The sequence below is a fragment of the Dipodomys merriami genome, unplaced genomic scaffold (assembly GCF_024711535.1).
Source record: "Dipodomys merriami isolate MVZ:Mamm:240054 unplaced genomic scaffold, mDipMer1.0.p SCAF_233, whole genome shotgun sequence".
NCBI lineage: Eukaryota > Metazoa > Chordata > Mammalia > Rodentia > Heteromyidae > Dipodomys > Dipodomys merriami.
In genome coordinates this window covers 734,273-749,680 of record NW_027203749.1, presented here as the reverse complement: position 1 = coordinate 749,680, position 15,408 = coordinate 734,273, and the positions used below count along the sequence as shown (strand labels likewise).

Genomic DNA, 15,408 nt, shown 5'->3' with positions numbered 1-15,408 from the left:
TATCTATATTATATGCATGTGAATTATTATATTTTCTTTCCCCATAAAATAGCCATGGCTACACAAATGGCAGAGAAAAAGTCTACAGAAACAAAGTGGAGAAATGATTGTCACTGGCAATGAAGCCAGCCGTGAAAATTCACTTGTCATCAGAAACAGCAAAAGGGGGGAGCGGGGGCGCTCAGGAATGAAGTCCAGTGAGCACCCACACCTTCGGCCCGAGAAAGGGCTGGCTACTTCCCTGCCAAGTTAAAGGATCTGTTCAGCCTATTGTACCCAACATTTGGTTGCTACCCGGGCTGGCTTTGAACCTCGATCCTCAGATCTCAGCCTCCTGAGTTGCTGGGATTACAGGCGTGAGCTACGGCGCTGGGCTACAAAGGCATCTTTACATTTCCCTCCCAAGGATTTCCCACAGGGTACCAACAGAGCCCCTCTTCTGATACTTAGCAAGGAGAGAGCGCCATCGCCCGGTGGCACAGGCCTACCACTCCGGGTGCACATGCCGCTCCTGGCTGGCCACGACTTACCCAGATTTCCCTGTTCCACGGTTAGCACCACCTCGTCCATCACCACCGCCCGGAAGTCTAGCTCCTCCTCACAGCACTTGGCCTTGAGCGCACGCAGGATCTCTTTCTGGGGATAGTCCTCCCGGATGCGCCGGTCGGTCAGAAACCACAACTTGGCGGCCATGGCGCTGCACATCTTGATCGTGCCTCCTGGATTCGCTCCTCCTCGCTCCAAGTCAAGCCTTTATCTAGAAGGAGAAGAGATGCGTACGTTGAGTGTGCCAACCGCACAAGGCCGGGCAGGGCGGCTGGCAGCACTGTGTCTCTTTATGGAGCCCCCATATTCATTCTGTCTAGGGCCCCCGCACAGTGGCTCCCGCCTGGCATCCTAGATAGTCAGGAGGCTGAGATCTGAGGATCGAGGTTGAAGGCCAGCTCAGGCCGGAAAGTCTCTGTGAGACTCTTCTCGCCAGTTAACCAATCAAAGACTGGAAGTGGGCTGGGCATGGGTGGCTCCCGCCTGTCATCCTAGCTCCTCAGGAGGCCGAGATCGGAGGATCCGGGTTCAAAGCCAGCCTGGGCAGGAAAAGTCTGTGAGACTCTGATCTCCAATAAACCACCAGAAAACCGGAAGTGGTGTTGTGGCTCAAGTGGTAGAGCGCCAGCCTGGAGCTGAAGCGCTCAGGGACAGCGCCCAGGCCCAGAGCTCAAGCCCCACGACCGACAAAATAAATACTATCTAGGAATTAGCTCTCCATTTTATTTCCTCCTTTCCATGAGATCCCAAATATTGAATGAGACCCTCCATTTCCCAGCACTACGCGTCCTAATTAAGTTCATTCTGTCAACTGTGTGAGTCTGGATTGGGGGGGGGGGTGTTTTTGGGTGCTAGTACTAGTGTTTGAACTCAGGATCTAAGCACTGACCATAAGCTTTTGTTGCTCAAGGCTGGGTCTCTACCACTCGAACCACAGCTCCACTTGTGGCTTTTTGGTGGCTCATTGGAAGTTAAGAGTCTCATGGACTTTCCTGCCTGAGCTGGTTTGGAACCGTGATCCTCAGATCTCAGCCTCCAAAGTAGCTGGGATTATAGGTGTGAGCCACTGAGTTTGGTGTTTGTTTTGTTAATTGGCAGTTGTCCTGATCCTCACCCCACTCCCAAGTAGCCGGGATTACAGGTGTGAGCTACTGTAACTAGCCAAATGCTGCCATTATGTATAGAAGACTTTGAATCAAAATATATAATTGGAGAATGGACCAAAACGATCTCAAGTAATGAAAGTAAGTGTTGCGGGTTCATTCACTAGCGCGTTCAGCATGGCTCAAGCGGAGGAAAGCAGTTACTCACTGTTTACACACCTCTAAATAGACAGTGTAAGCTGTTTGCTAGAATGTGCAAAGATACGAGTGCTACTTTTGAGTATGAATCATGATCTCGACAATAGCTGCGAGCAGTCTGCCTGAGGTGTGCTGGGGTTTTAAAAAATCAAACCCCACCAAATTGCAACTTGAGCCAGACGCTGGTGGCCCACACCTATATTCCCTGCTTCTCAGGAGGAGGCTGAGATCTGAGGATCACAGTTCAAAGCCAGCCCGGGCAGGACAGTCTGTGAGACTCTTCTTGCCAATGAAACCACTAAAAACCAGCAGTGGAGTTGTGATTCAAGCGGCAGAGTGCCAAGTCCTGAGTTCAAGTCCCACAACTGAAAACAATCATTTTTTCCCCCAACTATCCAGAGGGTCATGGAGGGGTGGGGGGAGGAAAAGGGGGTGCATAGAAAAATGTGGGGGGTCTTCATTGAACCACCACACTCACTCTGCACACTGTCCACCACGCAGATTGCTCACATTGAATACAAGTTCAAATGCTCGGGTAAGACACTTGTCACACTGCATTAAAGACTAAAGAGAAGGAAGATCTGCTCGGACAGCACATACAGATCTCCTGAGATGGGGCACACTCTAACTCTGGCCGGCCTTAGACTGACGTCACTCTGCAGCCCCCTCTTCCTGGCCCCCCCCAAGTGAAGTGAATGCTGGGAAGGGACACGGCTGACAACACAATAGCCCAGTAGTAACACGAAGCTGTCCTGTGGATCGTTTCTAGATTGTAACTTGCATTCTCTATGCTATTGTGCATACTGTGTATAAGATTTACATCTCAGGGGCTGGGCAGGTGGCTCAGTGGTAGAGTGCTCGCCTCGCATGCATGAAGCCCTGGGTTCGATTCCTCAGTACCACAGACAGAGAAAAAGCCGGAAGTGGCGCTGTGGCTCACGTGGTAGAGTGCTAGCCTTGAGCACAAAAGCTCAGGGACAGTGCCCAGGCCCTGAGTTCAAGCCCCAGGACCAACCAAAAATAAATGTTGTTTTTTGCATCTTAGAAGCTCACCACTAGACTGATTAAAAATGACATACATACAAAATCCTGCCTAGCAAAGTAGTCTGTGCACCTTAGAAGTTATAAACTTGGGTCTCTTCTGCCTTAATTTCTTGCATGTGTACTTGTACATGCTAAGTAGGTCAGCCGGGCCTCCAACTCCAGCTCCTGCCCCCGTGTCGGGCATTACAGGCGTGCACTACGGCAGGGGGCCGGCCAGCAGAATGTCTTTGATCATTTTCTTTTATCGGACGACGCTGCTGTTGATTTCCATCTTCCTCCCGGGGTGTGGGAAAGGTACACGCAGACCTGCATCGCCATCATGATCTGAGCCAGCAGGCCAGATGCTTCCCAATGGGCTTGTGTGTTCTCTTTCCTGTGGGTTCCCACAGCAAAGGCCTCCAGAGCACCCTCAGTACCCCCTAGGAAGACAGGCTGGGGTCACGCTGGCCCTGGCAGTCCCACAAAAGGTCCCTGCATGGGGCCTGAGCCAGCACACCCTTTACTCCCTGAGGGAGAATGGTAAAAATGCCCTGGAAGCATGTTTGTAGTGCGTGCCCGGCTCGGTGACGCACGCCTGTAATGCCAGCTTCGTGGGAGGTATTATGGAGGAGGAGAGCTGCCCCAGGCCAGCAGGGGACAAGAAAACCTTATCTGAAAAATGTGGGGCTCACAGGGGTGGAGTCAATGGCCTTGGGGGGGTCACACCCAGGGTTCTACTGAACAGGGGAGAAAATGTATCTACTCATATTTGAAACATTCTGCCTTTGATCTTCCACGGAGGCCTTGGCTCTTGATGGGAATCTCCTGGGTCTCCAACCTTCCAAGGTACCTTTGGTCATTTGGAACATATTTTTGTTCTTCGTGGTGGTGGTCGTGGGGCCTGAACTCTGGGCCTGGGCGCTGTCCCGCAGCTCTTCAGCTCAAGGCCGGCGCTCTACCCCTTGAGCCACAATACCACTTCCGGCTTTCTGGTGACTCGCTGGAGATAACGGTCTCCCGGACTTTCCTGCCTGGACTGGCTTTGAACCACTGTCCTCAGATCTCAGCCTCCTAAAGAGCTGAGATTACAGGCATGTGCCACCGTGCCCAGCCACTAATGCTTTGCCTTTTCGGTGGAGATTGTGCTCAACTTGCTCTTCCTGTCCACCAAGGAGACATCGTAACATTGGGGTTCCGTGCCCTCACATTTCGGGAAGAAAAAACAAGTTGACAACAAGAAATGAACACTTAACCTCAGGGCTTAAAGCTTAGGATTCCCAAGACTTTTGCTTTTGGAAAGGATCAGCTATTTAGCCCAGGCTGGCCTCAAAACCAGAGCCTCCTTGCCTCCGTCCCCGTAAAGGACTGGAATTACACGTACACCACCACACACCAGCGCTAGAGTCTTTTTCTGGGGGGCGCAGAGCAGGTGGTAGGGGGTTTGAACTCAGGGCCAAGAGTGTGCCGAGCACCGGTCATTTTTTAAGATATTTTAAAAGATAGTTCCTTGAATTGTCATTTGCATATGAGCCCAACCAAGAGATTAAGTTCCTTTTCTACCTTTCAAGTCACTTCCAGTAAACATTCGGAGATCTAAAGCTTAGTATCTGTTCCTTATCAGTTCAGATTTCCTTGCTATAAACCACGTGAAAGGTCAACTACACCAAGAAAGTTTACAGTTTCTAAATGTATCTGTCAATCGGTGGCCCACGGAATGATAGACAAAACAAGGAAAGATCTGCATCACAACACAGGGTAAAGAAATAAAGACCAAGGATGCCGGGGGCACACCAAATGTTCTTGTGAAGTCCTTTCTTCAAAAGAGTAACATACCCAGTACAACATAGAAAAGAGGCTGGGGGCTTGCTCCCATTCAAACCCCAAAGCCATCAGAAGAAAGAAGTATCAGCTCTGTGTGGCAACATGCCAGCCTGCAATCCCAGCCCCCACGAGATGGGGGGGAGGGCAGATCACCAGTTCTAGAACAATCCTGGGGTCACAGAGTGACATCTCTTACTTTGAGGACAGGGGAAATGTTATATTTCAGATAAGGATGAACTCGAATCCAAATGGGTAAAGGTGGAGCAAGAAAACTAGCCATCCACACGATCCGTACTGCATCCCCTCCCCCAACCCCCCCAACCCTCAGCCCCCACCCCCACCCCCACCCTGGGCTACAAGATTCACAAATGCAAGCCTTCCTTTGCCTATAACCTAGACCAACTGCTCTCCTACACTTTGTTATTTGTGCCAGTCCTGGGGCTTGAACTCAGTCCACTTGGGTGGACTTGGTGGCTTGGGGGAGACTAGCAAATGTGTGTGTTTGAGTTTTCGCCTCTCTTGTACATCATGCTCACGGCAATGATCATTGGGATTGAGACAAGATCTTGCTAAATAGTCCAGCCTGACCTTGAACTCAAAATCGCCTTAGCCTTCAGAGTGCTGGGATTCTAGGTGTGCACAACCATACCTAGCTCAGGGCATTCGGGGTCTGGTCGCTGTTGGTGGGGGGAGGGGGGCGTGAAGGGGATGGTGCTGGAGTTTGAATTCAGGGATTCACTGCTGGTGATGCTGGTGCTCTACCACTTCAGTCATAGCTCCAGCCCTGCTTTTTGCTGGCTATTTTGGAGAGGGAGTCTAGGGAACTTTCCTGCGTATTCTAGCCTTGAATCTCAACTCTAGCCTGTTGAATAGCTAGGATTACAGATGTGAGCCCCCAGCATTAGGCTAGAGGGTCATTCTTTTTGTATTTTCTGTGCCAGGTTTGGGGCTTAAACTTAGGACCCTGGGCATTGTCCCTTAGCTGTTTTGCGCAAGGCTAGTGCTCCACCACTTGAGTTCCGGCTTTTTTTTGGGTGGTTAACCTGGAGGCAAGAGTCTCTTGGGCTTTCCTGAATTGACTAGCCTTGAACCATGATCCTCAGACCTCAGCCTCCTGAGGAACCAGAATTATAGTTGGGAGCCACCAGGGTCTGGCCTACAGCTGTATTTTTTTTTCCCCTCTTAAAAACTGTTAAATAGTGCTAGGAAGGTGGCTTAGTGGTAGTGTACATGCCTAGCATGCACGAAGCCCAGAATTTCAGATGTGATTAACCATTGCCCCCCCCAAAAATAAAAGCACCTTTCAGTAGCATAGCCTAAATGTCAGAAGTTCTAAATCTCAATAATCTCCCTCCAAATCATACCACTGGCCTATGACTATACTTGGTAAGATTTAACCTTTGAACATTAACACTTTAGGTCTTAGCCAAAGATCTCAATGGATCCAAATGTGTGTAATTCTTAGTGTGCGTGTGTGGATGTGTGCGCATGCGCCCGTGCGCACGCTGCTGCTGGTGGTCCTGGGGCTTGAACTCAGGGTCTGGGCGCTGTCCCTGAGCTTTCGTGCTCAAGGCTAGTGCTCTGATACTTTGAGCCACAGCAACACTTCTGGCTTTTGGGGGAATTAACTCGAGATAAGAATCTCACAGACTTTCCTATCTGGGCTAGCTTTGAATTGTGATCCTCAGACCTCAGCCTCCTGAGTAGCTGGGATTATAGGGGTAAGCTACCCACACCTGGCTGCAATTCTTTTTAATCTGCAAGTAAAAACCAAAGTTGGTATATATATAAATGTTTACTATTTCCGTTGCATCGAAGTCTCTATCAAGGGCTGGGAAGGTGGCTCAGTGGTAGAGCGCTTGCCTTGCATGCATGAGGCCCTGGGTTCGATTCCCCAGCACCACATAAGCAGAAAAAGCCAGAAGTGGCGCTGTGGCTCAAGTGGTAGAATGCTAGTCTTGAACTGAAGAGCTGAGGGACAGCGCCCAGGCCCAGAGTTCAAGCCCCACGACCACCACCAACAACAACAAAAAGTCTGCATGAAATATAGTTCTAGCCCAGGTACACCTTAGTGGGAGAAAGTACACTCACATTCCCAACAAGCTCCTAGATTCAACCTTCAGTATCACAAAACAAAACAAAAAACAATTAAGAAAAAAAAAAGTGCAGATCTGAGCAAGTGATGTATGAATGGTAGAAGAGATGCTGGGAGTCATGGTTCACACCTGCAATCCTAGCTGCTCAGGAGGCTGTGATTTAAAGGATCATAATTTGAACCCAGACCAGGCAGGAACTTCTGCAAGACTCTTATCTCCAATTAACACCCCCCACCCCCGAGACACACACACACACACACACACACACACACACACACACACACACACACAGCTGTAGCAAGTGATAGAGCATTAGTATAGAATTAGCCTTGTGCAAAAAAAGTTCAGGGAAAGCTGGGCACCGGTGGCTCACGCCTGTCATCCCAGCTACTCAGGAGGCTGAGATCTGAGGATCACGGTTCAAAACCAGCCCAGGCAGGAAAATCCATGAGACTCTGATCGCCAACAAACCACCAGAAAACTGGAAGTGGCGCTGTGGCTCAAGTGGTAGAGCGCTCGCCTTGAGCTGAAGAGCTGAGGGACAGCGCCCAGGCCCAGAGTTCAAGTCCCACAATGGACAAAAAAATAAGCTCAGGGACAGTGCCAAGGCCCTGAGTTCAATCCTTAGAACCAGCAAGCCTCCCTGCCCCGTCCCTCCCCCCCAAAAAAAGTAAAGAAAGGAAGAAAACCCCTCTTGGAGAGGGTCTGCAACTCTAAAAGGAACAGAAATTACTAATTAGATGAAATTCTCAGGGAAGAGTCTCGGAAAAAAGCAAATTATAGACGGTGAGCTCAGGTATCACCTGCTAATAATGTTCATCAATACATAACCTTGAAGGTCTCTCTCTCTCTCTCTCTCTCTCTCTCTCTCTCTCTCTCTCTCTCTCTCTCTCTCTCTCTCTCTGTCAGTCGTGGGGCCTGAACTCTGGGCCTGGGCACTGTCCCTCAGCTCTTCAGCTCAAGGCTGGCGCTCTACCACTTGAGCCACAGCGCCACTTCTGGCTTTTTCTGCTTATGTGGTGCTGGGGAATTGAACCCAGGGCCTCATGCATGCAAGGCAAGCGCTCTACCACTGAGCCACCTGCCCAGCCCTGAAGGTCCCTTTTAAGTGGAAAGAACTCCTATATAATCTTATCACTGAAAATAATGTCATTCTTAGGGGTTTAAACGCCACTGTACTAACCACCGTGATTTAAATCAAGAAGACTGACTATTGTAGAACTACGAGGCAAGCTGACACGGATCAAAGATTAAAGACTGGAGCACAGGCAGAAATCAAGGGTGCTCAGCAAAGGTTCCTCTCGGTATTCAACAAGACACCACAAAAACAGTGCGCATTTCACTTCCCAAAGTTCTCATTCCTATTCTCTTCTTAGGGATGGGAGTGTTAAATTTATTATTGGGTTTGAACTTAGGATCCCTCTCAAGAGGAACTATTCCTGGCCTATACTTCGTACCAGGAGCATGACCACAAGCATATAGATACACATATAAATAGATCTATATCTATCTACAGATATAGATATATATCTTTATATAGATAGATATAGATATATACATATATCTATATATATATATATATCTTTTTCTCCTATCCAAAGTCAAGATAGTACCTCTATCAAAAGACTGGAACTGAGCCAGGTGCCAGTGGCTCACATCTGTCATCCTAGCTACTCAGGAGGCTGAGATCTGAAGACCGCAGTTCGAAGCCAGCCTGGGCAAGAAAGTCTGTGGAACTCTTATCTCCAATATACCGGAAGTGGCACTGTGGCTTAAGTGGTAGAGCTTAAACCTTGAGCAAAAAAGCTCAGAGACAGCGCCCAAACCCAGAGTTCAAGCCCCAGTATAGACAAAAACAAAGTACTGGAGTTACTGCAAGGGGACACACACACACACACACACACACACACACACACACACACACTCACACACACACAGTCTACTCTGGTCACCTCTTCACAGAGAACAGGACAAATTCAGAATACACACAGGTGTGTTTACATGACAAGATGCTTTCCACATACATTTTCTCAATCGACATAGAGGCCAAGCACCTGTGGCTCACGCCTGTAATCCCAGCCACTCAGGAGACTGATACCTGAGGAATTAAGTTCAAAGCCAGCCCAGGCAGTAAAAGTCCACGAGACTCTTATCGCCAACAAGCTCCAAGAGATGTCCTCAGACCAAGAATTGAAGCCCCCCAATCTAGCGCACACAGAAGAAGAAAAAAATCATCATTATCATCGAAATGATGTGCAGAACGCAGGCAAACGTCAGCATTTTAAACAGATGCCACTGCAGCCAGCCAGAACGAGGCTTTGCTTTGCTCTCTACTTTCCTACCACACGCTGAAGGCCAAAGGAAAGTGGGGTGAAGAGGAGACACTCACAGGTTGAGGGGTGCCCGAAGCAAGCACCATGTGATTCCTGTCGGCGCTCAGAAGCCGCTCTGCCTGTCTCTAGCCAAGAAGCGTCCTGACAGGATGGGGGACTCAAGTCACAATTAGTGACAGTCGCAGCGACTCCCGAATCCACAGCTTTCTGTGATGCAGGCCGACACCCATCTATCTCCTGAAAAGCATTTTCTAGCACTTCTGTTTTTTCTGGGGCTTGAACTCAAGGCCTGGGCGCTGTCCCTGAGCTTCTTTGGCTCAAGGCTGGTGCCCTAACCACTTGAGCCACAGCGCCACTTCCGGCTTTTTTCTGCTCTCTGTGGTAGTGAGGACTCGAACCCAGGGCTTCATGCCTGCTGGGCGCGCGCTCTACCACTGAGCCACCTGCCCAGCCCTTTCTACCACTTCGTTGCTCATGGGTCCATTCGTACCCTAATGCCACTGAATCTCTTGCAGCTAGATGTGGTCAGCTAAGAGATCGAAACTTCCAGAAGCGAGGCTTCAGAGATAGGCGCTCCCTTGGCTTTTCTTTTAGCCTAGGCCCGCAACCCAGCTGAGATTGAGTAAGCTCTAACAAGCCGAGTTCGCAGGTCAGAGCCAGGGGCGACGCAGCTGAGCGGCAGGTACCCTAAAATCAGAGAGAAACCAATCCACACTTAGCCATTCTTTGTTACCCATGGTTGAGCCTAATCCCAGCCATCCCACACACCTGGGGCAGGAGGGAGCAAGAGGTCCAAGCCAGGCGCCAGTGGCTCACGCCTGCTCTCCAGCTACTCAGGAGGCTGACTGCTGAGGATCGCAGTTCGAGGCCAGTCTGGACAGAAAAGCCTTGAGCAACAGAGCTCAGGGGACAGCGCCCAGGCCCCGAGCTTAAAGCCCCACAACTACAAACAACCACAAAACCAAGACGTTAGCCAACTGTGCTAAGTCAAGAATTAGTCACAACTCCAGGTCAGATAAAAATATAAAAGCCAGGGGCTGAAAGCGTGGTTCAGGCGGAAGAGCACCAGACAGTGAGAGAAAGCGTCAGATACTGAATTCCAGCCCCGGGGCCCAGACTAAATAAACAGATATGGAAACCATTAAGAATACAAGACTATTCAGTTATGTAACTATTTACTATTCAAGCACCTACGATACACAGAATCTAAAGATACCACAAGGTTAAAATAAAATAAAAAAAGGATGTTAGTGTACATAGAAATGAGAAGATTTTGATAGTAAAATGGATATCAAGATGCATGGTACTAATAAATTGAGCCCCTCCCCTTTTTTTTTTACAACTACTTAAAGAGAATAAAAACGTAATGGGTAAGAAATTTAACATCACATGTTAAAGAGATGCCAATCCAAAATCACGATGGCTTCATCTTCCATCTCAAGCCAGCCTGGGTTACAAGGCCTGACCTAACCTCAAAACACAACCAAATACCCACAAGAGCAGCCGAGCGCGGTGGCTCACAACTATCATCTCAGCTGCTCAGGAGGCTGAAATCTGAGGATCGCAGTTCAAGGCCAGCCAGGGCAGAAAAGTCCATGAGACTCTGATCTCCAATGAACCACCCAAACCTGTGTTTCAAAGTGGTAGAGTAAAAAGAGCTCAGGGATGGCGTTCAGGCCCAGAGTTCAAGCCCTACAACAAACTGAAAGAAAAGAAAGAAGGGGGGAGGGGGGAAGAGCAACAGAGGAGGAAGAGGAAGAGGAGGAGGAGGAAAAGGAAAAAGTGGTAGTCTGGTGGTTGGCAGATGCTTGGGGAAATGGAGATTTATTGTTCAATGGGTAAGTGGTCCCATTTCACAAGACCCACAAGAGTTTTAGAAATAGAGGCTTATACAACATAAATGTACTTAATGCCCCTGAATTTCACACCTAAAAATGACTGTAATGGTGATGTGGTGTATTTTCTCACAATAAGAATCGTAAAAGAGAAAAAAAAATCCTGTTCACTGCACATTTTTACACACTTCAAAGCAGATTAAAAAAACGGTTGCTTTTTCCCCAAAACACATGTTGCTTAGTTCCTAAATTCCCCCAAATTGTCTATAATAGACAATACCTTCAAATATTAGTTTTTAAAACACTGGCTGGGAATTCTCTGAAATTCAAACAGAATGTACAGTGCTCCTATTCATGGAGGAAATATGACAAAATGACTCTGGACCACACTAAGCGCTTTTGCTTAACACGAGCGCTCTACCACTTGAGCCACAGCACCACTTCTGGCTTTTTTTGGCAGTTTACTGGAGATAAGAATCACAGCCGGGCACCAGTGGCTCACGCCTGTAATCCTAATTACTCAGGAGGCTGAGATGTGAGGATCCTGGTTTGAAGCCAGAAAGTCCCTGAGACTCTTTAACTCCAAAAATCTACTCCCAAAAAAGCCAGAGGTGGCGCTGTGGCTCAAGTGGTAGAGCGCTCGCCTTGAGCAAAAGCAGCTTAGGAACATTGACCAGGCCTAGAGTTCAAGCCCCAGGACCAGCAAAAAACACCAAAACAAGTCTCACAGACTTTCCTGTCTAGGATGGCTTTGAAGTGTGATCCTCCGGTCTCAGCCTCCTGAGTAGCTGGGATAGGCTTCAGTCGCCAGCACCTAGCCAAATAAGAACTTTCAAGATGTAGTTTTTGCTGAAATACCAAATGTGGCCCAAAGTACCAACTAAATATTTGCCCAAGTGGGAGAGCAGAGTCGAGCGCTGTTTGATCTTACAGAGCAATGCCGGGTTGTACTTAAGACCTTCTGCCAAAATCTGAAAGAGCATGACACTGAGCCAGAAAGAAATGGAACATTAGGGGCTGGGAAGGTGGCTCAGTGGTAGAGCGCTTGCCTCGCATGCATGAGGCCCTGGGTTCGAGTCCTCAGCACCACAGAAGCAAAAAAATGTGGTGCTGTGGCTCAAGTGGTAGATCGCCAGCCTTGAACTGAAGAGCTGAGGGACAACACCCAGGCCCAGAGTTCAGGCCCCAAGACTGACAAAAAAAAAAGCAAAAAAAAGGAACATTACAAGCTCATGTTTGAGTCTGACAACCATGGATTTTGCTTACCCAAAGGACTGATTCACAAGTTGGTACACATCTCGTGGGACTTTTTTTCCCTCCTCCAGACACTGCTGGGAGAAACGGATTGACAGCCTAGGGCTGGAGGCGTGGCTCAGGTGGTAGAGCACCAGCCACTGAGCTCAAGTGTCAGATGAAGTGTTCCAGTTTCAAACAACAACAAAAAAAGCAGTGATAAAAGTAGACCAAAAACTCTATGAAAACAGAACGTGTACCTGCTCTAGTCTTTGCTGCTATTCCCAGTCGCAACACAAAACACAAGCCACACTGACAAGCTAAAGGAAGAGTAGACTGTGACAAATCAGGATTAAATACCAGACATCCCCTGTAGATCTAAATAGAAGTCTGGCACTGGTGGCTCATGCCTGTAATCCCAGCTACTCAGGAGGCTTGAGATCTGAGGATCAAAGTTCAAAGCCAGCCCGGGCAGGGGAGTCCTTATCGCCAACGAACCACAGCTGTGGCTCAAGTGGTAGAGCGCTAGCCTTGAACAAAAGAGCCCAGGCCCAGAGTTCGAGCCCAGCAAAAACCAACCAACCAACCAATCTAAGGCCATTTTATCATCCCAATGATGTGAAAAATCACTCATGTTAGGAGGAGGAAAGAAAATGGCAGTTAAGAAGAAAAAAAAAAAGATGTCAGCAGATGGGTTCTATAGAAGTTGTTTCCAAGAGAGGTAACTAGCTTTGTGGCTTTGTCCTCTAAGCCAAATTGGAAACTGAGGGGGGGAGAGGGGAGTGGAAAATTAAAAATAACAGCATGGCATTAGTTAGTATAAAGCCAGAAAAAAAAAATCAGTCCTTGTCTGCAATCCTAGCGTACAACACACATATGGCACAAGAATTTAAAATACATGTGTACAGATATTTTTGGAGGTAGTATATTATTTCTTAACAATGTTTAGTATGACAAGCAAGAAAATGCCCCAATAATGAAGGACCATTTTCCCAGCATCTACACCTAAACTATCTAACCAATGTCTTAAAGCAATGCACAGAGAATGAACAAAGGCATGTTTCTGTGTGCCAGTCCTGGGGCTTGAACTCAGGGCCTGGGCACTGTCCCTGAGCTTTTGTGTTCAAGACTAGCTAGTGGTCTACCATTTGAGCCACAGAACCACTTCTGGTTATTTTGGTGATTAACTGGAGACAAGAGTCTCACAAACCACCAGGCGCCAGTAGCTCACGCCTGTAATCCTAGCTACTGAGGAGGCTGAGATCTGAGGATCACAGTTCGAAGCCAGCCCAGGCAGAAAAGTCCATGAGACTCTGATCTCCAATTACCAACTAGAAAACCAGAAGTGGCGCTGTGGCTCAAGTGGTAGAGCGCTTGCCTTGAACTGAAGAGCGCAGGGCATCCAAGCCCAGAGTTCAAGCCCCATGACCAACAACAACAAAAAAAATGTCACCAACTTTCCTGCAAGGGCTCACTTTTAACCACAATCCTCAGACTGCAGCCTCCTGAGTAGCTGGGATTACAGGCATGAGCCACTGGTGCCCTGCTACAAGGTAACATTTTAAAACATTATCTATCTTACAGCTCCCATTATAATTTTCCCCCTGGGATTTAAAAATAATGTAACTAACTGGAATTTCTGAAAGTTCTTTCATGCTTATGACCTAATACTGTCACTTGTGAACTACTCTTGGCCAAAAAAAAAAAAAAAAATCACCTAAGAGTCTAAGAGTTCACATCTCCAAAATATCCCCTCCAAAAACTGACAGCAAGCATCATACAAAAAAGAAAAAAGAACTTCCCCTCTATACTTTATATCTCGTTTCTCTCTCAGTTCACAAACATGTGGGGTAGAGTTCCCACCCCCCTCAATTTTCCATTCATGCTTATACTTGCCTTCCAGAAGACAGATAAAAAGCTACACCTGCTCCCCGACATTTAGAACAATTCTATCTGCCCTGTTTCTTTCTCTCCACCCATCCATCATTCTGTTCACAGAAAGAGGAATTTGGAGAAATAAATCTAGTTGAGTTAGCCCGAAGCCAGTTCCCAGGAGAACTGAAAGGCGGGCCAAGGAAGAATTTAAAAAAGATGTGTCTGCTGGGTGCTGATTGGCTCACACCTGTAATCCCTTAGCTACTCAGGAGGCTTAGATCTGAGGATCGTGGTTCAAGGATGTCCTGAACAGGAAAGTCTGAGACTATCTCTAATTAGCCAACAACAACAGAAAGCTAGAAATGGAGCTATGGCTCAAGTGGTAAAGTGCCAGTCTTGAGCCAAAAGCTAAGGTACAGTGCCCAGGCCCTGAGTTCAAGTCCTGGTACTGGCATATGCACATACAGATGCAACACATGCACACACACAGTTTGTCCCTGTATACACCCAAAATTTATGCCTGAGCCTCAGTATGTATTGGATCAATGATCAGAGAAAATTAAGAATGCCCATTCAGGGCTGGAAATGTGGTTTAGTGACAGAGTGCTTGCCTAGCATGCATGAAGCCCTGGGTTCGATTCCTCAGGTCCACATACACAGAAAAAAGCTAGAAGTGGTGCTGTGGTTTACGGGGTAGAGGGGCAGCCTTGGGCCAAAGCAGCTCAGGGACAGCGCCCAGGCCCTGAGTTCAAGCCCCAGGAACTGGCCAAAAAAAAAAAAGAATGCTCAATTCAGTGTGTTTCTTTCCCACACTGCTGAGAAACGGGTGAAGATTTCTGAGCTTTTTCCAGTATCCTCTTCTGGAGAGAAAGAAGCTGAATGGAAGGGGAAGAGCGAGAATCACCAGACTCTTCACTCCTAGATGCAGCTACTGAACTAAATATATCCACAGGGACTGAAAGATGGGAAAAAATGAAAAAGTTATCTCCACTATAAACCAAGATAAATAGAATCACAGCTTGCAAACAATGGACAAAAGGTTACACACACCCCTTTACAGCAGAAAGGAGGCCAGAGGAACGGGACTCTTCACTGAGGGAAGGATTCTAACTTGGTGATGGAGAGGAGAGGAGGTAAGCAAAGAAGAGGGGTGGGGATCGGTGGCTCCCGCCTGTAATCCTAGCTACTCAGGAGGCTGAGATCTGAGGATCCAGGTAGAAAGCCTGCCAGAATTTGAAAGTCCATTTGACTTTTATCTCCAATGAACCTGGGGTGGGGGGAGGGGAAAGCTGGAAGTGGAGGTGTGGCTCAAGTGGTAGAGCACCAGTCTTGGGTAGAAAAAGCT

General features: G+C 48.0%; 1 protein-coding gene across 6 annotated transcripts in view; it reads right to left on the bottom strand.

Annotated features, from left to right (window-relative positions):
• LOC138835348 (beta-citrylglutamate synthase B) overlaps window positions 1-15,408 on the bottom strand; it is a 45,869-nt gene that overhangs the window by 17,863 nt on the left and 12,598 nt on the right. For all 6 annotated transcript variants that reach the window (XR_011374558.1, XM_070033943.1, XM_070033944.1 and 3 more), the window contains exon 2: window positions 531-757. Coding sequence is in view for 5 of the 6 variants with exons in the window: in XM_070033943.1 (XP_069890044.1) it covers window positions 531-705 (175 nt within the window). In the remaining variant the exon portion in view is untranslated. The remainder of the gene's footprint in view (window positions 1-530; window positions 758-15,408) is intronic.